This window comes from Sciurus vulgaris (assembly GCF_902686455.1).
Source record: "Sciurus vulgaris genome assembly, chromosome: 16".
In the NCBI taxonomy this organism is placed as follows: Eukaryota; Metazoa; Chordata; class Mammalia; order Rodentia; family Sciuridae; genus Sciurus; species Sciurus vulgaris.
In genome coordinates, this window is record NC_136477.1 from 46,827,313 (window position 1) to 46,852,875 (window position 25,563).

Sequence of the window (25,563 nt, forward strand, 5' to 3'; positions counted from 1 at the left end):
GCAGACAGGGGCAGAAGCTGGGATCTGTTGGAGTGTTTAACAAGCCACACTAACTGATAAGCACCTTCCAGAGGCCAGTCCAGCTGCTTGTGAGGACTATCAACAGACAAGCATGGAAGAGCAAAATCAGCAGAGGTGTAGCAGCGAGGCCAAGGCGGAGCATCTTCGTGGGGAGGGAATCTCAGCTGTTTGGCATGTCCAAGAGAGGATGGTGGCAAGGACTGTGAAAGGGCCTGAGGAATTTAGCAGTGTGGTCCAGGGGATGGCAGGAAGTGGAGGTAGAGTCAGTGAGGTAGGGTGCGGGGCAGGAAGCTTACTTCCTGCTGCTTGGTTTTACCCCACTTTTTTTTTTTTTTTTTTAAGATGGCTTAAATTGAACTGTATGCTAAATGGGAAGAGCCAGTAGAGAGGGAGAGGTTGAGGCTACAACAGAAAAGTGAAATCAGGTCCTCCAGTTGGCCAAAAAAGGTGACCTCCCCCATCCAGGTTTAGCCTCGGCCAGACCCCACTGATGTGGGGGCAGAAAGAGGGGTGCTGTACTTAGAGGTGGCAAGAACAGGTCATGGGGCCAGGGGTTCGCAGCAGCTGGCCTGATTCATCTTTGGTCATTTCTGGAAAATAAGGGGACAGGAGAGGAGTGGAAGTGGGACTGAAGAGGGGAGAGAGAAGCTCTGAGGGGAAGCACAGATAGTTGGGCGGGGATGAGTGGAGAACTGTAGGACAGTGTAGCCTACAGCAGCCTTCCTTGTGGCCCAGGTGGACTGCGATGGGTTGACCTCCATGGGATGGGCCAGACAGAGAGAGCTGGGGATGTCGGAGCAGGATGGTGTTGGAAGAAGTGGATCGTGTGCTGGATGGGGAAGGATGAGAAAGAGCAGTCATCTGTGTGTCTTTTCAAGCAGCTTTCTGGGTCTCCCCTGCTGATCATGTTTAATAGGTGGCCATTTGCTTGGACAGTCCCAGTTCATGTCAGTCATCCTAGCATAATTAGTTGCTTCACTTTTTGCTTTAAAAAGTCCTTCTTTGAATGGTAGGTTTTACATGTAAGAGTCCAGTGTGTGTCACATTTTAGTCAACAGGCTACTGTCTCTCCTTTTGGTTACCTTCTGCTTCTCACGTTCTTTCCTGTGGCAAGCACAGGCTCTCAGGACCTCTCCCAGAGACTCTGAAGTGACTACAGGGCCCCCAGCCACTCTTTGCTTCCTATCGCCTCTCTTGTCTTACCAATCCCAGCCTCCATCCATACTGCATCTTGGTAGGAAATTTCATTTTCTTTAGGCCGGTCTGATTGCTTAGAAACCATGGCGTAGCATCTTATGGCTTTGATATTGGACATCCCCCAACAGCTCATGTGTGAGACAATGCAAGAAGGTTTGGAGGTGCTATGATTGAGCTATGAGAGTCTTAACCTAATCCTCTGATAGGATTAACTGAGTGGTAATGGTAGGCAGGTGGGATGTGACTGGAGGAGCTGGGTTGATGGGGGCATGCCTCTGGGGTATAGTTTGTTCCTGGTGAACCTGCTCTCTCTGCTTCCTGGTGCCATATTCCCATCTGCTTTCCTCCACCACACTCTCCCATCTCTTACCCAGAGCAACAGAGCCAGCTGTCTACGAACTGAGACCTCTGAAATTATGAGCACCAAATAAACTTTTCCTCCTCTAAAATTGTTCTTGTCAGGTTTGTTGGTCAGAGCAGTGGGAAAAGCTTACTAAAACACATCTCGCTGAATAAAAAGTCCAGACTCTAAAAATTCACGACTCCAAGATATAGCCCCTGATATTTGTCAGTATACATTAGAGTATAGGTTATGTTATAGTGAATGCTAGTGCTGAGCATCATAGCAGACGAGAATGTGCCATTTATTGGGTATATGACCTTGGGCAAATTGCCCAGCCTCTCTGTGCCTTAACTTTCTAATCTGTAACATGGGAGTCAAAAAAGAATGCCTACTATAATTATCATAAGGATTGAACAAATTAATCCACGTAGAGTCTTTGAAACAGTGTTGGGCACACAGTAAACTCTCAGTAAATGTTAACTCTTGGGATTATGGATTTTGGTGCAGGCACATGGAATGTTTGCTTTTCCTTACAGAATTTCTGATACTTTCTTACCTTTTGGCTTTGGCTAGCTTTGATCCTTATATGAATTCTTCCCCCAAACCATTTCTGCACTCACAGATTCTACCCGAGGTATGGTTATTTTGCCAGCCATGGATTGCGGCAACCTCAAAACAAACAAGCTGAAGTCTGGCACACATTCTTGACTCCTGTGGAATGCTGATGAAAGTCTCTTTTAAGTGCTTTGCTTACAAAATTTTTTGAGGTTTGGTTTATCCATTCTTTTTCTGTGTGTATGCACCAGAATTTAACAGAAGGCTGAGGGGCTTATATCTTGAGTGGTAGGTGACAGATTCTCTTGCCAACTCTTGTCTTCAGTGCTCCACCTAGGAGACACCATCCTTTTGGGTTGAAGTTTTTGTTTAGCTCCATTGTTCTGGTCCAAGCACAGGAAACCACTCAAGGCTCAATTCTGCAGAGGGTCATATATTGAGGGAGATTAAGGATTTGCTGGGCCAATGAAAATTAGCCCAGAGGTGACTCCTGGGGACTCTAGCATGTTGGCTCTGCATTGTGCCACTCCTTGTCTGACTGTCCATCTATCAGGGCAGCCTGCTCTGTAGAGTGAAGTGGTTGGAGGTTGCATAGTGACTCCAGAAAGTAATAAACAATCATAAACAGCCTGAGGGAGGTATGCAGAGTTGTCTTCTGTGAAGTAGATAAAGGCTGTGTCTATGAAGATAAATAATCAATAGCACTGATAAACTGTTTTGACAGAATATCAACATTTTTGTAATAGATGTAGAGTTGCTTAGTTTTTGTTTTTGTGTTTTTGGTACTGGGAATTGAACTCGGGAGCACTCAACCACTGAACCACATCCCCAGCCCTATTTTATATTTTATGTAGAGACAGGGTCTCACAGAGTTGCTCTGTGCCTCGCTTTTGCTGAGGCTGGCTTTGAACCCACAATCCTCCTACCTCAGCCTCCCAAGCCACTGGGATAACAGGCATGTATCACAGTGTTTGGTTGCTTATTTGGTTTTCTTTGCTATACATATCAATTGTCTTATATAACATTTGCTTGATATTTTCTTCATTTTAGTATTTGCATGTCATGAGCAAATTTTGGATTTTACTTTGTATCAAATAATGTACATATAAGAGAGATAGTTAGGTGTTCATTTTGTTTGTCCTGAAGTAATTCTTCATCTGAGAGCTGTACGATTTCCATGTGAACCACTCTGCACCCCAGTCAGAGGTGATTGGTCCAGAAATGGATACCTGACATAAGCTAAGCCAATCAGAGTCCTTCCCTAGGATCTTGTGCTGTGGGTAACCAGGAAATTAAATTTTCTGTCTCTAGTTGCTAAGCTATTAGTAAAAAACTTAGACATTGGCAATGGTCATATTTTCTGCTATTAGAGGAAAGTGGTCCTAGATAAGAAAGCATAATGCTAACAAAGAGAAAATAGGGGCAACACTTGGAGAGAGTTTCTTCATAACGCTGGGGATGCACATTCAGGTCTTACTGAGTCCACCTCTGGCCTTGCCTTGCTGGTCACTTGTTCCTTAAAGGAAGGCCTTTCCTTCTTCACCTCCCTTTTGTAAATTTCATTTTTACTTTTGACCTGAGGTTGGGTCTTCTGGTAGGTCGGCTTGGGAGAGGCACTAAAAGTTAATTGATGATCTTTGAGGAATAGTAGTTCAACAGCACCTTCTCAGTCCTATTGCCGTCTAACCCCCTGTGTGTTCCATTTTCCATGAGCTGTGAAATTAAACGCCCATCAAAGTGAAAAAATTGAGTTCACTAACAGATAATTCAGATACCTAAAACTCCTTTTGTCAGAAATGTCCGCTCTGAACAGAGCTACCAAAGGACAAATCTGTTTCATACATCCACTAGAACGCTGACCTCTACTTCTTCCTTTTGTTTTTTTTAGGGGGATTTTATTTTGTTGAGTTCTTACAGCATTTTCAAGCTTCCTACCAAATCACCCTTCATAGAAGAGGAGAAAAAAGGGTTGTCTCGTCCCTGCTACCCCAGCTCTGCCAGGGGTCTAAGGACAAGCAGAGGTCCTTGAAACTGAGTAAGATAGTTTGAGAAAAATGGAACCAGTTAACTGTTCAGAGTCTGAGTTACCTTTTGAGTTAAGCCAAATCATGAAATCCAAGATGGCAGAAGGAGTGCCCATTTCCCCAGCTCACTACTGTTTCTCTAGAACCCAGAATATAGTAGGTATTCAGTAAGTTTAATGGAATGAATGAATGAATATTATTGACCCCATTTTAAAAAGGAAGAAACTAAAGCCCAGATAAATCATCTGACTAGTAGCATAACTAGTGAGTGGCAGAGTGGGGTTCAAGCGTTAGGTCTTCAGTCTCCTTTCAAGATTTGTGCTAAGAACAGGCAGTCACCAAAAGAGAAAATACTACCCACAAGGTCGATGTGATCTTTCTTTATAGCCCCATAACAAAGCCGAACACCCAGAAATGCCTGGCAAGTCTTTCAATTCCTGAAGCGAAGTGTTAACACATCAGAACTAAAGACAGCTTCAGATGTGAGCTAAAACCTGTGTTATTTTTGAGTCTTCCTTTTCAAAAATCTGTACAAGAGTTTAGGTGACAAAAGATGGGAAGGGCTGAGTGGGTATGATAAAATATTCACTGTAAATTCTCATGTTAACCGTGAAATCCAGAACAGCATTTTTGTGGCTGTTCTTGACATACAGTGCATGTCTGTCTATGGGCTCCTTGCAAATGCCATGGCTCCCCAAAGTGGCCATGAGTGAGGAACGAGGGTCAGAGTGGACAGTGTCCTGGTCTAGGGTGTACTTGGGATGGGTGTGTGTGTGTGTGTGTGTGTGTGTGTGTGTGATTTTTTTTTTTTTTTTTTTTTTGCAATGCTGGGGATTGAACCCAGGGCCAGGTGCTTGTGAGGCAGGCACTCTACCAACTGAGCTATAGCCCCAGCCCCTATTTTTTTTTACAGCCTGCATTTTTATTCATTATACACAAATGGGGTCCATCATTTCATTTCTCTGGTTGTACACGACGTAGATTCATACCATTCATGTAATCATACATGTACATAGGGTAATGATGTCTGTCTCATTTCACCAGTCTGTTTTTTAACCTAGGTTATATCCCAAATCATTGTCAAAAACTCCTATTTCTGTTTTTCAGCATTTATGTGATTTATCAGGCCCTTCAGCAGCACTGTCCAATAGAACTTTCTGTGATGATGGAAATGCTGTTTGCACTGTCTGATAGGATAGTCACTAGCCACAGGTGTCTCCTGACCACTTGAAATGTGACTAATGTGACTGAGGAATTGAATTTTTCAATCTTTCTTTGATTCTAATTAATCTAAATTTAAATAACCACATGTGGCCAATAACTATCATGGGTAGCAGAATTCTGTATTTTTTTTTTTTAAAGCAGTACGTTTCTGATTTGGGGCATTAATTAGCTCATTAATGATAGAGATTCTATCAAGTTTATCATTCAGATGGAACTTACACATGTGTAGCAGCTATCTGTCAAACATGGTGGGAGAAGCTTCCTTTACCTGGGCTAGAGTGACCTTCCTGTTATGGTTTAGATATGAAGTATCCCCCAAAAACACTTGTGTGAAGGAAGGCAGGAACGTTTAGAGGTGTAATTGATTATGAAGGCTATAACCTGATCAGTGGATTAATCCATTTGATGGATTAATACTTTGGATTCGGGGTGGTAATTGTAAGCAGGTAGGGTAAGGCAGGAGGAAGTAGGTTCCTGACATGCCCTTGGGGACTATATTATTTCTGACTTCTTGCACTCAAGCTCTGTCCATCCTGGCTGTCATGTCCTGAGCTGCTTTCCTCTGCCACAACCTTCCTCCATAATGTTCTGCCTTCTCAGGCCCAGAGCAATGGAGTCTGCCAATCATGGACCGAACCTTTGAAACTGTGAGCCAAAGTAAACTTTTTCTCCCTTAAGTTTTTCCAGTCATGTGAATTGGCAGGAGTGATGCAAAGCTGACCAACACACAATCCACTTTAAATTTTTCTGGGGCTATCCCACTGTCATGTTGTTTTTTAATAAAAATGATCCCTTAGATAAATAACCAAAGATGATATGATTTTTCACAGACTTAAGACTTCTTATTTAACTAAATTTAAAAAAGAAATCTTTTTCATAACATTATCCTAGATTATGGTTATTATGAAACTGTTCTTACACAATATAGAGTAATTGAATAAAGTCTTGGATCAGTTAAAATGATTCTATTTAATTCTTGGTTCCTGAACCAACCATTGTTACTCCTTTAAGCATTAGGTGCAGGATGGTTTAAAAAGACAGCAGAAATAAGAGTACATTTCAGTTTACACTGGTATGCAAGTGGGCACCTTGGTCCAGGCTGCATTATACAAAGTGGAAAGACTAGTATTGTTGAAGGAGCATCAATTGGGGCCTTAGATACTTGGAGTCACATCCAGGCAAAGCCTTTGATTAACTCTGAGAAGTTCTTATAATCTCTTAACCACTTTTCTCTTCTGTAAGGTAGTATTTTGAGGCCTAAAAGAAATGCAAGTGAAAATTCTTTATGGAAGAGTTGCATAATGTCAATAGTCATTTTCACTGATCACAGTTGTGGTCATGCATGTGACGGTCTCTGGGAACTCCACAGCTAAGGGGACCTGACGAGTCCTTGATTTGTCCTTCCATACTGAATTGATCCCAGGCTCATTAAGACCCTAATGGAGCATGAAGTCACGGTGGTGTCCAGCTACAGATGAAGAGGGCCTGAAGTAAAGTGACCTTGGGTGTGTGGAGAATGGGGGCAGGGTTACAGAAACATCGGGGGGTGAATGTGGTGGATGGATGCATAGGATCAGAGAAAGGGAAAGAGCTGAGGAAGGAGTCTGAGTGACTCCAGCTTCAGAGACGAGGTTGATGGTGGACCTTTCATCTGTGACTGCTGACCTGTAGGTCTGAGCCTCCAAGGAAAGTTAGGGCTAGAGGTCCAAATTTGGGAATAATAACATGTGATTGGTGGCTACACCATGTGAATAGAGTCACCAAGGGGGAGTAGAGTAGAGCTGAGGAGAGCTGGTGGCTGAGGATGAACCCTGGTGTCCACCACTTATGCCTGCCATTACTATGCACTTGAGACTTGTCCAAAGAAGGCCGTAAATGAACAAGAAACAGGATTCCATTTAGCTATATACATGGTCAAATGACATTACGAAAAAAGAGAAATTGAAGTGTCTATCCTCGGGTAAGGTAGAAAACCCAGAAGACTCAAGGCCCCTAAGGCTAGCCAAATATCGATTTTTATAAAAAATCTAAATGCAGTCTTCTGGTTACAAAGGACTACTCATCCTTTCTGGTAAACAATTTGGCAGCCTGTACCAATCCTTTGAAAAGTTAATAACCCTTGACCTATTAATTCCACTTTCAGGAATCCATTTGAAGCAAGTAAGTAGAGGGTGCAGATAAAGATTTATGCGCAAAGATACTTCTCATCTTGTTAGTTTTTCTGGAAGACTTGGGATGGAGGGAGCATTTAACTATAGCTAGAAAGGTTTGAATACCACAACAGTACCATGGTACAGGATGTGAAATCTGCATTGATGTTTAAATACAAGATGAGTATTCAGAGAAATCTAGCTTTGCCCTTAGATGCCACTCTCTCCTATTGAAGTTACTGTGGTGGGAAAGCCCAGGGTTTACTGGCTAATAGCCTTTGTTGACTTGATATCCAAAAATGTATGTGGTCTGCCCTGGTGGTTTCTAATCCAGCCTCAATTTTTTTTTTTTTTTTTTTTTTTTTTTTTTTTTTGTGCTCCTGGCTTCTCTTGTCATGTTTGAGAAATATTTCTAGAAGTTTCTTTAGCAGGCTGTTACACCATCAAGGTTTTTACTCAGCATAACTCTTTCTTGCCTTTACATGGATTGCCCTGCTTTCTTTCCTTCACCTCTCTGGTGAACTCTTATTCATCCTTCAAAGCCTCTTTTAGATTTCTTCCCCAAATAGATTTTGTCAAGCACAGCATTTTGAAGAACAAATAGGGTGTGAAGGCTTCACACTCCACTTCTACCACCCTCCTCCCTATTGTGTTACTTTGTTGGTTACAGCCCTGACCTTCAGTGACAAATGTTTATCCACCTCCCTTCAGGTAGAAAGTGTATCTTTGGTCCTTGTTAATTTAGTAATACCTTTACATTCATGACTCCATTTACCACCCTTATGAGTAATTCTTAAAATATTTACCTTTTTCAATTCTAATGGTAATATATTTTGAAAAAATTACCCACAGATAGGAAAAAGTCACTTTTATCTCCCTTCTCCAAGAACATGGATGTTTTTATGTTAGCGAATGTTTCTGGGTATGGTTTGTGTATGAATATTTGAGTCATCTTAATACTATGTCTATAAAGCTTGGAATCTTTATTTTTTTATAAAACATAATATGAGCATTACTTGTTCTGTGTTTGTGTAATTATTTTTAAAATGTGTTTACAGTAATTGGCTGGATCGTCTTGAGGGTCCAGATTCCCCAGTACTTAAGCAGAGTGTTGGTCTGGACCAGTATAGGGACTTAATATGTGTTGAACTCTGAAGCTAAAAAATTAGCCTGTCCCCATCCAGCCTTCAAGGAACTTGTTTAGGAGACAAAACATGCTTATTCACTCATTGTTTAATGTATTTATTCATCCACTCAACTGTTATATATCTGCCAGACATACTTCTATCACTGGGGACACAGCAGAATGTCCCAGCCTCGTGAAGTGTGTGCTCCCCAGCAGTGACTTGCACACACTAGGCTGCACCAGGATCCCCAGCCAGGCTTGTGAACTGCAGGTCCCTGGGCCTCACCCCCAGAGCTGCTGATTCAGTAGGTCTGAGGGTCTGAGAGCCTGCATTGCTAACATGTTCCCAGGGGATGCTGAGGCTACCGCACTTGAGAATTCCCGGCTTAAGGGATAAATTCATGGTACAATGTGGCAAAAGGGAAACAGCTGTTGGTTTTGTGGGGAAGAGGGCTGAAGTCTGACTTACATGTCTAAGCCTTTCTGATTCTTCACATCTCAGAGAGGAAGGAAGGGGACTAGAAAAATGCCCCTGTGTCCAGAATCCTCCTCTTTTCTCTATGGATGACTCTTAGCAGTCTCTGCAGGGCAACAGATGCCCCAGGGCTGATCTTGGGTTTCAGCAATCATGATGGGCCACATGTACCTTCTCTGGGCCCCTTCAGCATGCTTACCATTATGTTATGTCTGACCTTCAGAGTCGCTGCAAAAGGGAAACACAACCCTCCCCATTTATGGATGTGAAGACTGAGGCACAGAGAGCTATTTCATCCACTGTGGTTCCCCACACCAGGGGTGATACATCTGGGCTCCAAGCCCAGCCTTTCTGAGAGCCTTCAGACCATGTGTCTCTGCCATTGCCTTGACTCATGTTGAGATTTGGCTGTGGTTGAGCCTCGGTTGGAATCCATTTCTAGAAACGTTTCCTGTGTGGCGAGACGGTAGTCTCAGGAGCTAGTGCAAGGTGATTCATCATTTCATCTGGGGCCTGTAAAACTCATTGCCTTTTCTCTTTTTGCCTTTGTCACCGGGAAGCTCAGAGCTATGCTTTGTAGGTGATAGCTTGCCTAGCATAAGGTTCTTGGTATAAATTATCTCCCCAAACTTCTTTTAAAGAACTTCGTTTCCTGTGTTTTCTTTTAGAACTTTTCAAGATAACTTCTAAAATAGGTGGACATCACAGATTAATGAATGAACAGTAAATTTTCAGAATGGAAAGGATACTTTAAGGGGTATTTTTTTTTTTTTAACTTTGATGAATGATTTGACCGAAGCATGTGTGTGAGTGGACATAGACGTGACCGTGGACATGTATGCATTCGATGTCTTGACATGTGTCCACTTGATCTTGAGTCCACTTTGGGGTCAGGCCTGGCCTTGAACTTTGGCTTCTCACTGCTTATTTTATGACTTTGATATGAATCTCAGTGTCCTCATCTTGAAATAGAGATTATGATGCCATGAATGGTCATTGAAAGAATTAAACAAAGTGACCTTACTGTAAAATGCCTAGTCATGTGCCTGGCGCATAGTAGGCCTGCAGCAGATGATAGTTATTGTGTTATGTCTAGTACAGGCTGGAATTGTGGAAAGATTGGGACCATACATTTGCACGTGATCTAGACTTTTTTTTCCAGAATGTAAGTGTGGAACTGAACGACCCTTACTTCACGTTAGGGTGGTGTATTAGAGAGTGTGAGGACTAGCTTCCCCTTGGCGCAGAGAGCCTCCCATGGTATTTCTTACTCATTCTTAATAGCAGTAGATGTTCTGTGGAGAACTCCAGATTTTCTGAGGTCATCCACTTAGGGGTGGTGACTAAGACTTAGGACAGCTCTGGGGTTTCTGCCTCCTTATGCAGTGGTGACGTAGTGTCTTGAGCATCCTGCTTGGAAAGTCCCTACACGCCCACCCTCTGGCTCTTCTTGATTTTATTAGGCCACCACTTTCAGTTTTTCTTTCAAAGTTTTGCCTATTAAATGCACTGACGGTGGGGCTACTTTTTAGGGCAAAGAGAGTTCAAGTATTTGCAGGACTCTGTAGATTTCTTTGTCCCATCTTGGGGGCACAGGAAGCAAGAAGGAATAGTTTCCTGTTTGCCCATGCTGTCTGGGCTATATGAGGCGCTGGAGAGCCAAGGGCCTGCCTGCAGCAGTGGGTCGGTTATAGACTACTAGCCTCCTTGGCTTCCCTGAGGCCTGAGGGTCCCATGGAGTCTTTTCCCCACCTCTGTACCCTTCTCTGTCAAAACTAGGGACTCAAAAAGGAAGCTCTTTGGGTCATAAGATGCCATCTGGTGGTTACCATGCAGTTGTAAGCTGCACTGTATGTATTTATGTATTTATTTGGTATCAGGGGTTGAACCCAGGGGAACTTAACCATTGATCCACATCCCAGCCCATTTTTGTATTTTGTTTAGAGACAAGAGTCTCACTGAGTTGCTTAGAGCCTTGCTAAGTTGCTGAGGCTGGCTTTGAACTCACAATCCTCCTTATCTCAACTTACCAAGCCTCTGGGATTATAGGCATATATCACCATGCCTGGCTAGATGCACTATATTTATAAGGTAGCCCGATGGGCAGGAAGTAGGTAATTCATCTGAAAAAGAAATTTAAAAAAATTGTTATCAAAATAAACTTCTTTCAAACTATTTATTTGAGCTTATTCTTTTAGAACCTGTTTAAAGAAAAAAAAAAAAAAAAACAATAGGGACCATTAGCATCTTAAGGAGGGATGGTCCCAACCCTTCCCCAAAGCTTTGTTCTCCCATGGGTAGTGAACACACCAAGCCTGCATATCCCTGGGGGGCCAGGGCCAGGGTGCCTTGCTGGCACGGGACCTCTGCAGCCTGCTGTTCTCCCTGTTCACAGTGAAGCAGCTCAGTGAGATGCAGGGTGCTGCAGGCTTCCTTTGATAAACCATCCCATTCATGCTCTTGCCTTTGTTTTGACCTCCCAGGTCCAGGAGGCTGCAAGTCGGGGCCTGAAGTTTGTGGGCGTTATTCCTCAGTACCACTCCCCGGTCAACTCGGTGGACGGCAGCCCTCTCGCGCCCAGGGCCAACAGTGCCACAGATGCCAGGGCTGCAAAAAAGGCACGTGGGGACCACGAATCACTGGAGGATGAGAACCCAGGGGCTGCTGCAGGTGTGTGTGTTGCTCCCGCAGGGATGAATGGGAGCCCAGAGTCTGGCCCAGGCCACACAGGAGAGCCGCCTTTCACTGAGGAGCCCAGCTTATCCTCTGGAGAGGGTGGAGAAGTTTCCCCACGGGGGATGAGCCCTATACTGGATGGACCAGATGGTGACCCATCGGACACACATGCAGGGCGGCTCTCTAGGAGTAAGTATGAAGCACTGCGCGTTTGACCCACTGGAGAGGTTAACGGCTTTCCGGTCCTTCCCAGGGCATTTTAGGGGGAAGAGAGGGAAGCGTAGACACAGCAGTCCATCAAACACTAGAAACTTTTTCAATTACGTAGTTGGGCCGCCCAGCTAGTTACTTGCTGAAGTTGACTTCAGGGTCAAGCAGAGCCATGTGAAATTGACTTGCAGTTGTTCTAAAAGATGCGGTTCTAAGTGGCTTCTAGACACTGAGTTACTGCACCTCCTGCACTCTTGCATCACTGTGCCCTTGCACAGGAAGTGTTTGCCTGCCGGGAACCACTGAGACCCGGCCTGTCACTGCTTTGACTGTCTGCCTACAGCAAGAAATCACAAACACCCTTGAGGGCAGCTTGTGCGGAAAACTGTGATTCAACTCATGACAATGTAAACAGCCAGCTTTCAGGGACAAATCACTGTGGTAGAACACTCCACTGAGGAAAGGCCACCAGTCTGGGAATCCTCTTCGTCCCATTGTAAGGAGACATGAGAGCCGGCACATTGGCGTGAGGATTTCAAATAACAGCACAGCAACAATCATAGCCAACATATATCAGTACTTCTGAGGGCCGGGCCCTGTGCCCATACGCTTTTTAAAAGACTGACCTCAATTCTCCAGGCAGCCTTGTGTTGTATGTGGGTGAGCTCTGTTATCATTGCCCGTTTGTCAGAGGAGTAATCCGGGGTTTAGAGAGGAAACCTGTTGCCCTGGGCGGGAAACTGGCAGATCTGGAATTTGAATGCCATGGGACTGGACCTCCATCCCATTTTGCCTCTCTGCTTGGTCTTTCCTGACAAGATTTCCCGAAGCCCTTGGTTGACAGGGAGTGACATTTCTCTTCATTTCCCTCCCTAGAGTTCCCTCTTCTCTACTTTCTCCAGGAAATCTAGCATCCAGCTACTTCCTGACAGCAAGGTACTTAACATTAGCAGTGGGGCCTCTTCCGGTCTTTGGAAGATGAACAAGTATTGAGACTGACAGCCGGAGATCACCCGGCCCCCAGAGGGCTGTTTGTTTAGGACTTTCTGGATCATATGCCTGGTTAATGTTGTTACTATTTAGTTACTCGTTCTTGAAATTGGCCTCTTACAAATGATAAGGAACATTTTATGCTTTGAGAGTGAAGAACAAGGTGAAATGATTTCTTTTGCTACATTTGTATTTCTTGAAAGGAAAATTATAGGATGCTTTTTTCTGGGGGTTTATTTGCAAAGTTACTTGGAAGGAGAGACTGGAGCTACCTCAATTCTGGGATATATAGGGCTATTATTTAATCAAGGTCTGGATCCTTCTTAAACGTGTGCTGAAGTAGTGCTCTCCCTTTGCCTGATTTCTTTCACGGGATTGAAAGACTTCTTCCACTCTTTCGAAGAGTGCATTTAGACCTAGGAGGCACCTCCCAATCAGTGTTCAAAGCTGTCTTCTCATTGAGGTGTAGGTAAGGTGTGCATGCTGATCCCAAGGAGGAGGGTGGGCCACTGGGGACACCTGCTGTTGTCCAGTATTGGGGGAGGGTTCAGGCCAGGCACAGGGCCTGCAGAAGGGGAGGTGTCATGAGGAAGCAGATGGTATCAGAAAGACATGAGTCCAGTCTTTCTGTCCATTCCAGCCACCTTGTGGCTAGGCAGTAGCCTTGGACGCCGTGATTGCCTTCTCATATGGGAAGGTGAGATGTACCTTCAAAGCTGCTCAGTGCTGTCAGCTCACCAGTGTGAGCTGTTACCACTGGGGCTCAGGCACTGTGCTCCTGGCTCTTGACCTCCACCCCTCATGGAACCCTGGTTTGAGAAAGGAGGTGGTTAACACTGAGATTCCCTAGAAAGTGTGCCGTTACCCGCAGCCTTCCAGAATCCACCTTTCTCAGAGACTCCTTCTAAGCTTCCTGCCTCTGTGTTTGACCCCAGAGAATTACTAACTGGGAAGACTTGTCCCCAGGTGCCCAGTGCCCTCCTGCTGCCCTGTGGCTACCTGTCTACCTCACTTAGACTCCTCATAGCTGAATGCACAGGAACCCCTCCTCCCGAAGCATGTGGGCCTGCATTCCACCCCAAGACCCTATTTTCTGCTGGTGACCCAGATAGTGCTGGTAAATGGCTAATGGGTGTTAATGAAGGTGTAAGCCCAACAGTGGAGGGGAACTTCAGCTATGCGGGTTCTCTAAGCCTCCCCAATTCCAATCTCTCCAGGTACACAGCTACCTCTTTCAAGAGTAAGTGAGGTTACAGGGCTCTGCAATTTAGGATCTCACTGTTATTTAAAAAAAAAAAAAAAAAAAAAATTATCTTTTTGTAGAAAAAATGAGCCTTTGGCTTTTCCATCAGTGATAACACCCTAGTGGCTACATGGGGCAGGCTGTCGATGGTGGTCACCCTGAGAGCATTGTTCTGACTCCTCCCTGGTTGTCATTTCAGTTATTCCTCATCACGGCTCCTAACAGAAGACACTACTAGGAAGCCCACTCCACAGATACGGAAGGTCCCTTGCATGCAGCTAAGTCTCTTACCACAGTCAGGTCATTGGCCTCCCCACAGCTGGATATGCAGGACCCTGTCCCCATGGATCATGGCCCTCACCTGAACCCTGGCCTCACTCCTAATCTTTCCCCTGTGGAATCTTATTTCCTTCCTTGGGAACAAGGTGACAGCTCACCGTCACCCCCAGCACACACACGGCCCCCTCCCTGCCGCTCTCATCTCGCTTGCCTTTTTCCTGGGGCCCCCCTAAGGAGGGTGAAGTGTTTTTACTCCTCGTTCTGCCAGGTGGGCTTAAATAGGCAATCACAGCAAGACAATTAAAAAACATCCAGAGGGAGTCTCCCCCCTTCCCCCTCCTTCTCCTTCTCGCTTAATTTATTTCCTATATAGGAAGCCTAGGGGAGAAGACTCCAGGAGGGGACAGCTCAGACAGGACTTTCCCTGAGTCTCCACCTGGAAGCAGGGGCAGGCCACGCCTCCCACCCCTGCAGCCCAGGGCCCAATTAGGTCCTCCTGGGTTTCTCTTCCTGCTCATTGAATTTTATTTCCTGGTTCTAGGGAATTTCTTTTCTTTTTGTTTTTTTTTTTAAAGTTCTTTTTTCTTGTTCTTATAGATTGACACAATACCTTCATTTATTATTATTTTTTAAAATTTTTATGTGGTGCTAAGGATCGAACCCAGCGCCTCACACATGCTAGGCAAGTGCTCTACCACTGAGCTACAACCCCAGCCGCACGCCCCACACACCAGGGGATTTCTTATTGGTTTGAAATCCTGGCTGTGCAGTGATCCTCTGAGCCCCAGTTGTCTCTGTTGCGACAACTTCAGTCAAGAGAAATGAGGCTGAACGGGTTCGTTCAAATTCTGATTGTTCTCACTATCACCAAAATCATTATTCTAAGTCTTCCATGCACTGGCTTTCCTACCTGCTGAGACTTTCCAGCCAGAAGCTGTAGTCACTGCCTCAATTGCAGTTCTGGCTGAGGAGATTTTGTTCTGTAGATCTCCCTGGCAGCCAGCTCAGTGTGGATACCTGAAACTCAGGGGGCTTTTCTGATGTGTGGGCCCTTCCCCTCCCCAGGCCAATACCCTCCTCTCCCCATACCCTCAGGATAGTTTGACCCTGTGATTCTGCCTCTCCTTCAGTCCTTTGACTCAGTCCAGAAACAAAAACAGCTACTGAGTCCCTTCTGTGGCCACCGGTGCCCACTTTCTGTGTCCTGATGAAGTTGATCTCTTGTTGGACTAGGGAAGGAGCCCAGGGCTCCAGATCTGCAAGACTCCTGGCTCTCCCACACCATCTGTGGTTCTGGGACATCTGCTTAATGCTTCTGGGCCTAGAACTAGTGCTGCCCCCTCTGGAGGTTGGAGAGTGGAGAGTCACAGGGGGCGGTATCAGCATGGTGCAGGTGTCTGGGCTGCTGTGGACTTTCCACTTGAATACCTGTGGACTGTTGTGTGTGCACTTCACCTCTGCTGTCCTAGCAAGTGGGCCACCAAGAGGCCCTGTATTAGTCCTAAGCCTGACGGAGCCTGAGGCAGCCTTCCCCAGACTTTGGAATCTAGATGGAGAGCTTCCGGCCCTTCTGCCCTCCCTTCCCTCCACAGCACCCACTGCCTGCCCTCCCAGGGCAGACCTTTCATCTGTTCCCCCTGCGCCTGGCCTTGGCACAGTGCAGACTCCACCCAGCTCAGGCCACCCGCTGCATCTGACTTCCACTTCCTCCTTCCAACATAGCCAACTCGTTGGCAGCCTTCTCCTCCTAAGTCTGGCCTTTGGAGCCCACACTTGAGTTCAAACTCTATATTCTCTCTTCAGCCTTGACTCCAATCCTGACCAGCCAGCCCCTTTGGCTCACCCTCAAGTCACAGCTTGCTGGGGCAGAACCTGAAGACAAGAGTGCAGACTTCCATTCTGAGCCCAAGTCCCTGTGCCCAGGTATAGGCCTCAGAGCTGGCCACCTGCCTCTTTGCTCCCACTTGCCCGTAGCCCAGGAGGCCTGAAAGGAGGGGGCCATTTAGCCAGCCCCAGCTTGTCCTTCCCAGCTTTCTCCACTTGTCTGGCTCAGGTCAATCCAGCAGACACATCACAGCTCCTGTCACAGTGCCAGCACTTTGCTGTACATGAGGAATCTTACCTGCCACCAGGCAAGGCCCCCATGCAGGGACCGGGGAGGAAGGACAAGAAGACAGTAGGTGCTTCTCCAACCCTCAGCCAGAGCAGCGCTTCAACTGTTCTCAGAATGTTCTCGGAAGCAATGCTCTCCCTATTCTTTTGGGACTTTTTGTCCCATGTCTAGAAAAATCTTCCTGCTGAGGTCATGGCAGAGTCACAGAGCAGCTGAGAAAATTTAGACAAATTCGGGGCTTCTTTTTGGAATCCTTGATGCCTGCTCATGTGAAGATGTGTGTTGAAGAATCGGACTATAAAAACATCAAAGGGGATCATGTTCGGACAGTTTCTCTTGGCTGGTTTCCATGTGAGTAGAGAGAAGACTGTGGCCAAGGAGGTGGTGGCACAGAGGAGTCTCCTAAAGGGTTACACATCTGAAATCAGGTTTTCTCCCAATATTTCATTGCCCCTGAGGCTTTGGAGACTGTCCATTCCAGCAGCATTTCCTTTTCCTTCCTGAAAAAATTTATTTCTGTCTCTGGCTTCAGTCCTGCCCCTGGGGAGGATCAGGACGGGAAAGCCGGAACGCTGTGAGCACCGAGTACCTTGTCAGAAGTCTCTTCTTCCGCCCACTCCAGCCTCCTCGCTTCTCCTTTTGACACTTCCCCATTTTCTGTTTCATTACGCACTGGGGAAAGTTGAGGGTTTTGCCTGGTCATTTGAGTGTGGGATCTTTCTGTGGGATCCAGTGTTACTTTGTAGGTTTGGACTTTGGTCACTTCCAAACTCCTTGTGAAGCAACTGTGATTTCTTTTTAATTCTGTGGCGTCTGTGCGTGACTGTAACATAATATAGGGACTGGTGCTCTGGCCCACCATAGGGGTCACCTGCAGGTAGTTCTGGCCAAGCTAATGGTTTCCTTAGCCTCTACGCTCACCAGCATTTCTCGGGAATGGGAACATGCAGGGCAGATACTCTGGGGAGTTAGTTCCTCGGGAGTGACCTCCAGACCATGAGAGTGAATACTCCAGCTGCATTGCTCTTGGGGGGTCCCTTTGAGGTGTTTTCTATATAGTGTCTCAGGGTGGCCTGTGGGACTCTGCCCCCATTGCCCCAGTGGTAACCTGCTCCTTAATGCATATTTCATTGGCTTCATCTCCTCCTTATTTCCCATCCCACCTCCCTCCTTCTCTCTCTTAGCATCACTCTCCAGGCAGCCTGCACATGGAAGGGTTGCAGAGTCTGCTTTTGAAGAAATACAAATGATCAAATGATTCAGGGATTCACTAAAGCATGGTTCATCCTCTTAACCTTTGTAGCTGCCATTTTTATTTGAATCCCTGGCATCTGGGATAGAAAACCCCTGATTGCTCAGTTCACATCCTTACCCTGACCCCCACTTCCCAGTGTATGGCTTGATTTCCTCTTTATCATTCCATTTTTTTTTTTTTTTTTTTTTGGAGGTGGGAAGTACCTGGGATTGAACTCAGGGGCACTAGGCCACTGAGCCACATCCCCAGCCCCAGGGTCTCACTGAGTTGCTTAGCACCTTGCTTTTGCTGAGGCTGACTTTGAACTCACAATCCTCCTGCCTCAGCCTTCTGAGCCACTGATATTACAGGCATATGCCACCATGCCCGCCCGATATTTCAAAAAGTCATGAAATAGTCTAGTGGTTGCTGGCTCCATACACCAGGACCTCATTTCTTGTATGAAATTATTTCCTAGTTGGAGGTGGCATCTCAAGTCAGTCAGGTGGACTAAGAAAGGTAAGGTAATACGGGGTAGGGATGATGACCAGGCTAGAGTTGGTGTTTAAAATCCTGGTGGTCACTTCTGCAGATGGGTATTGGTTCTCTTGAGTGGACATCTTGAAATGACCTTCCTGTTCATTAGCTGTTGCTGATAAGTATCATTGGCCCAGGTAACACCACTGAGGCTTACTCAGATGTGACTGTGAGAAGACCTCCTTTGTCCCAGAATACAGTACCTGTATGAGAAACTTTCAGATGTTACATGGATTACTATATTTTGTATTAATGAGCCTTGTTATTCCACTTATTTATGGCAAATGGTAGAGGTTTGCCTTTATGGTCATGCAGCAAATTTTCCTTTGAAAATGCAGTTATTTAAATAATGGAAAGTACATCAATTTAAGAAAATAATAATCCATCCAGTATTTGGATACCACAGAAATTGTGAAATATTACATTTTGGGAAACAGCATCCCACAATGTAGGTCTAGGTATCCCATGTGGGGAACAAGAATGTCCTTTGTCCTTTTTGCTAATGTCAGCCATTGTTTATGACCTTTAACTTTTTTCTTTGATAGAAGACTGGGGATTTTCTTAAGATTCCAAAAGATATTTTTGGAAACCAAAGCATATTCTTGAGAAGCCTATGTAAGCAAAGCTTTCTAAGCTGGGTCGACTCTGATTGCTTGTCTAAATGAGTATTGCAAAAATAGACCTTCAGAGTTAGGTTGAAATTGCAGATTTTTGCTCTGGGAGGCAGCTACTGCTAACTCATACCTGGCAGCATGTACAGCAGGCACAGATCAGCTGGGTGGTAGTGACTATTGATTTCTGAAGAACTGAGCTATAAATGAAAGAATGGAAAGCTCAGAGCCTTACTCCCAGAGCCTGCTGCGCTGAGTGAGCTGATCTGCCACTGCAGACAGGAACCCTCATTACAGGTGCATATTTATTTTTACATATCGATGTATTTTTGATGTACTTGATTAAGTATTATGGGCTCAGCCCCAGGAAACACCACTGCAGTCTATAAATAGTTCAGGGGTGGACAAAGTTCCTGGAATTAGAGCAGTGTGTTTATTTTTATGTGAACCTGTACATTTGCTTTTTTTTTTTTTTAATAAAAGTCCATATCTCACTCAGGTATGTCTGTTTTCACTTCCAACATGTCTTTGTATGTATTTCTAGAAATTTCTGCTCTATCTCCTAACTGTACAAACTAATCCCAGATATTAATTCATTTTACTCCAGATTCGAAACCTAAGTCCCCCATCTGAAGCCTAGCCTTTGAGGCCCATGTCACTTGACATGGCCCAGCCACAACTTACTACTTGGAATCAAGTTTTATTACTTGGCAACAGTGCAGCCTCACAGATTTCACTGTTGGTATCCTTTCTTTAGGCTCCTGAGAGGTTTCACTAAACCTACTGAGGCAGATTTTTATCACTGGTTGACCTCTTCTTTCCCCACCCTCTTTACAAATCTCAACAGAAATAGAGATCTTTGCCCTTTTCAACAAACCGAAGAGCCATCAGAAGTGCCGGCAATACTATCCTGTCACTATTCCTCTCCGGGTCTCCAAAAATGGCCAGACGGTGAGCAGTTTGGATGCCAACTGGTTGGAGCACATGAGTGACCACTTCCGGAAGGGAGGCGTGCTGGTGAATGCAGTCTTCCACCTTGGAATGGCGAATGGTAAGGAATCCACCACAGTTGGGTGGTCCTTAAGAATTCTGCTTCTAACTTTCATAACCTTAACCTGTCTTTGGAGCCTGCTCCATTTAGAAAGCTGTTCATTCAGCCAATAAACATGCAGCATTTGATTTCTAATTAACACATCTCGAGCAGCTCCCACGAAGTCAGTGACCTGAGTAGGAGTCAGCCAGGTATCTTTGGAAATGGGGGAGGCGGGGAGGCGGGATTCTGTTTCAATGAAGATGGCCTCTGTTTCTGTTGCTTTTAAGAGATTCTTAAAAAAAGATGACTCCCTGGGATTGTTAATTATCCCCTGGGATCATGTCACGCCAGAGTGTGAATTGTTTGCAGATGCTACTACAGTTTGAAGTAGCAGTGGCACCTTGGAATTGTCGGCAGAGAAACAAATGGCACTGCCTGGTTTCTGTAAGCTCCACACACAGTGTCTGGGTGTCATGGCACCTGGGCCCCTCCCCGGGAGTGGGTTATCTCTGGGGAGTTGCTGCATGAAATAGTACTATGAACATCAGCTTCCAAGGTGGGAAGTAAGTCTACCCACAGTGGGAAAAGGTGTCAAGAAAAGAATGTGCATCGGGTTAACATGAAGGCGAGTTAAGTCACCAGGGTGTGTTGAAGCTGGGAGGCAATTTGGAGAGCGGGCCTACCTGCCAGCATGTGCAGATCCTGAGGACTGCCAGTCAGCAGGGTTCCTAAGCAAGCAAAGCGTCACACCAAAGTTGTTGATTCCAGCAAAACCTGGCAGGGGGCATCAACCGCACCACAGTTTTCTCTCTCAAGAATTAACAGAGTCAGGGATGGAGTTTGGATTCCATATTATTGGCAATCCTTGAAATGCCAACAGGCATCCTTAGAATAGAGATGCTATTCTTAATTCTGAATGTACATATTTGAATCATTCAATGCCTCAGAAGATGACACAGCACTAATAGGTCTTAGTTTGGATGCAATCCCTTGTTGCTCTCTAAATATCCGTGTCCAGTCTCAACATGTCATAGTAGCAGCAGGCACTGCGTAGTGCACTGGGCCATAGCCATTTGTTATAATGGATGAATGACATAAAGAAGGCGATCAGCTCACTAAGAATACTGCCAGACTAATGCTGTCCAATAGAACTTTCTCTGATGGTAGAACATTTTATATTGTGTTATCCAATGTGGCAAAAATAACGGAATGAATCTAACAGAATGAACCAATGTGGGAGCCCGTCTTTGGGCTCTGAGCACTTGAAATTTATTTCATTTTCACAAATTGAACCATATGTGACTAGTGTATTGGACAGTGCAGTTCTAGAGTATATGTTTCATGGATGCAACTAAATTAACCTCTGTTCCCTGGCAGCAAGGTTGATAACCTCTCTGCGCACAAGGAAACCCTCCATGGTGCCTGCAGGGGCTCCTGAAGCCAGGGCTAGGCACCATCTGTTTGGCCAGAGGCACCATAGAATACAGGGGCAGCATGCTCTATTCCTAAGTATTGGTGGGGGTGGGTGGAGAGGGGCTCTTTGCCCGATACTTCCTGCAGGACTTCTGTCACTCATCTTAGGTTGGGGCAATAGCAGCTTTTTTATCTTAGTGCCCCTCGAAGTTGTCTGTGACTGTGTGGAGCTTTACATTTCTCCCTGGGCACCTGATGGCTAGTTTCTTAAGGATGCGCTGGCAGTAGCAGCAGCACAGGATGCCCCTGGTAATTTTATCTCCTCTTAGGATTATGGTGCATCCAAACAGAAGTTTTTTCTGTCTGAATATGCAAGGGGCAAGCTGAACCCCCCAGGGAGAACACCTTGAAAGTTCACAAAGCTGTTGAGTGTCTCTCACCATTATGGTTTTGGCAGTCAAGGCTGAGTTCACCTCCTCTCCCCCTCTTTCCATCCATGCATCCAAAAGCACAGAGAATTTGTACAGCTTTTTCTTCAGATTTGCCTTCAGCGTGTGAAAGGCTGTTATAACCTCCCTTGGCTCTAGCTGCTTTAAAGGCAGCCTTCCTGCCTTGAAGACAGAACGTGAAATGTCCCCTGGCAAGTGCAACCGTGAAGTCCTCCGCTGAGCCCGAGGCATCTACAGTATCTAGTCTAGCGCCGCAGGCAGTGGCTCGGCTTCATCACAGCCAGGGTTGAGAAGCCTCTGAACCGAGTTTATTGAAACCCACACTGGCTTGAGATGTGATTTTCCCGGTGTGTTTCTGCTGGGAGGACCGTGTGAATCGGGATGATGTTAGTGGGTTAAGGCTTTTCGGCTCTGGGAAAGCCCAGGGTTTCTGTTGCAGGGAAGAAACGGGCATATGTTCTTTTCCCAGAATTAAAAAAAAAAAAAGAAAAGAAAAGAAAAGAAAAAAAAGGCAAACTAATCATAATCATGAAAGGAACCTATTTCTAAGAGGTAATTAGTATCCTTACTAATAAACCTGGCAGAGCTAGACACACCTTCAAGCTGTTTGCCACCTGGGAAAGTATCATTCATGACTCTTAAAAGGGTATTTATAGTCTAAAATCATAAAAGTTATACTCCAGAGTCATAAAACTCATGAGAACTTTGTCCAGATCACCCAGTTCAGACTCCAGCTTCTGTTTTCACACCTCCAAGGACATGGAAACACCCATACCTTCCCCAGGTTTGGGCTTCTGCTGGTGGTTTCCAGGACTCCTCTTCCAGGGTTGGGCCAGTGTCTCTGGCTGGGGAGGCCCCAGCCTGAGCCCTGCCAGCTCGAGGCACAGCAGAGAGCACAGTGAGGGGACCTGGGCCTGCAGGACTCAGTGCTGGTACTGCTCCAGGTGTTTCTAACAGAGCAGCTCATTCAGTCCTCAGTCCAGTGGAATGCAGCATAGATGTGGAAACTGAGGCACAGAGACATTATGTCATTGCCAAGGTTGCCAGCTGGTAAGAACATGGCCAGGCAGTGAGTGGAAAGAAGAGTGAGGCCAGGGGAGGAGAGAGGTGGCTATGTGGTGGGAGGTTGAGGCCACCAACAGGGTCATGGGTGGCCTGCCGATGGGGAGAGGAGGGCTCATAGGTCACCATAGGGAACAGCAGGAATGAGCCCAGGGACCACACGGCAGAGCAGACAGCAGCCTCAGGAGCCCCCCATACAGTGAGGCAAAGGCCAGAGTCTGTATTTCTAGGGATGGGGAGGGACCCTCCTGACCGGGCTCTTGATGAGGAGTGGGAGAGGCCCCACCCAAAGGCCTGGCTGGGAGGCTGTTTCCTCACCAAGGGCTTCATCATCCTTGCTGCCATCATCGGCCACAGAGCTGGCTGCCACCTTCATCTCTCCCTTCCCTGCCTTGGCCCCCTCTGTCACCTGCCCTGCATTCCTTACTCTGCCCTCACCCATCTCCACCCTCACTCTGCTCCCCTGGCCTTCTCCTGTCCTTGCCCTTTCTTACCCTGGTAGTCCTGCCTCTCTTTGTTTCAAAAAATGCCTTTTATTGCTGATTGTCCAAACCAGAATCCAGTCCAGCAACACATGCTGCACAAGATGACCCTGTCCTCATATCTCTCTTCACCTGCGAGAGTCCTTTTTTCTGCCCCTGCTTGCTTCAGAGGAAGCTCGCCTCATATCCTGCAGAATGTCCTGCATTAGATCTATCTGGATCAGTGCCTCGTGGGGTCCTTAATCACCATTTTTTTTTTTTTTGAACCAGAGATGGAACTCAGGGGTACTTAACAACTGAGCCACATCCCCAGCTACTTTTGTATTTTACTTTGAGACAGGGTCCCACTGAGTTTCTTAGTGCCTCATGTTGCTGAGGCTGGCTTTGAACTCGAGATCCTCCTGCCTCAGCCCCCTGAGCCGCTGGGATTATAGGTGTGTGCCACCATGCCCAGCTATTGTCATTTTTTTTTTTTTTTGCCACTATTTCCTTTAAACGGAAGTTAGTCCTACAACCTTGATAAATGAAAATCTGACTAGAGTACATTCCCAGTGATCTGCATGTTGTGTGACACAGGGGTCACATTATGCCCATGTCTCTCCATTCCAACCCCCACTACATCATCCTTGGGATTTCCCTGATGTCCCAGCTTCATCTAAATCCAAGTGGCACTGTGTATTTACCCCACATTTTCTGACACCTAGCATATCCTACAGACATTAAAAAAAAAAAAAAAAGAAATGCATATTTCAAATTTTAAAGACAGAGAAACATACATTTTATACAGTCATGCTTGCAAGTCCCTGGGCCACTCCTTAGCATCTCAGTGCCTGAACACCCTAACACTGTGGCAGAGGGTACAGTGCAATGGCCAGAGAGCACCAGCTCCATGACTGGAAATCTAGTCTGTCTGTCCATCACCTGCATCTGGCTCATTTTAGTAGTAGCTCAATAAATGTTTCTTAGTTGTCACAAGAGCACAGGCTTTGGGATCAAACCAACCACATTTCAGATCTAGTTTGACCCTTGCATTCCATTTGAACATGGTCAAATTATTTAAGTTTCGTCATCTCCGTTTTCTCATCTAAAAGGGAATGATGACGCTTGCAGAAATTTTAGGAGGATTCTATGAGAAGCCATGAACCCAATTGGGCAGAGAGCCTCACATTCAGCCAGAAATACTCTGGTCAGTTTCATGACACTGAAACTTATAGGCTAATCCCTACTGTCACTGAAGAAGAGTAACACCTTCTCTAGATGCTTCAGCATTTCAGAATCAGAATCCTGAAGGCACGCAGGCCCAGAGCAGCAGGGGGGGCTCAAGAGGTAAGAGAAGGCAGCAGTCTGCTCATTCTTCAGTTAATGGAGCACATTAGTAGTAGCATGATTGGAAAGCAACATGCCACAGTTGTCCCAGATTGGTTGGCCAGTGATTAGGTTTGCACTGGATTGCACCTCGGCATGACCACATGTGCAATTATGGCTGTGTGGTTGGCCAGTGCCATTCTTGGAATCAGTACTGAGAACATCATGCAGTTTCCAGTGGGGAACAGGGCCCTGAGAGCAAGGAATCCACGATCCTGCTACCCCAGTGTGGACAGTTTGTTCAGCCTTGCCTGTTAAAAGGAGAATAATAATAACATTTGTTTGTAAACCTGCAAAAGTAAACCAAATACATTGACTGCTTGCCCTGGCGTGCACATTCCAGGTTACACTCTGGAGAGCAACACAAGGGTCGGGCTTGATGGGCAGAGTCTTTGCGCCTATGGGGGAGAGTGGTTGCCTCATAGACCTTACCTCTTGAGATAGCATGGCAGAACTTCTCTTCCCACATCCTTCTTGTAAATCATAAGCTTGGAATGTCAAGGTGGCCTTTTGCCAAAAGACCAGCATCAAATATTTATACAATACCAGAGCAAATAGCTTTTTGTGCACAGTAGGGAAGCATCTTTACTTTAATAAAAAATGCAGTGATAATGGAATGTTTTCCATAGACGGAGGGCAGTTTAACCTTTCTACATCAGGAGGCTTCACTCTCAGATAGACCTATTTATACCCAACTCGGTGCACATTTCAGAGAGGCTGAGCCGTGAAGGTAATGAGGACATGGGGAGTG

General features: G+C 45.8%; 1 protein-coding gene across 1 annotated transcript in view; it reads left to right on the forward strand.

Moving 5' to 3' along the window:
- Nucleotides 1-25,563, forward strand: part of RFTN1 (raftlin, lipid raft linker 1) — a 200,501-nt gene that overhangs the window by 128,536 nt on the left and 46,402 nt on the right. The window contains exons 5-6 of the mRNA XM_079116481.1: nt 11,599-11,980; nt 19,856-20,059. Of these exons, the coding sequence (XP_078972607.1) occupies nt 11,599-11,980; nt 19,856-20,059 (586 nt within the window). The remainder of the gene's footprint in view (nt 1-11,598; nt 11,981-19,855; nt 20,060-25,563) is intronic.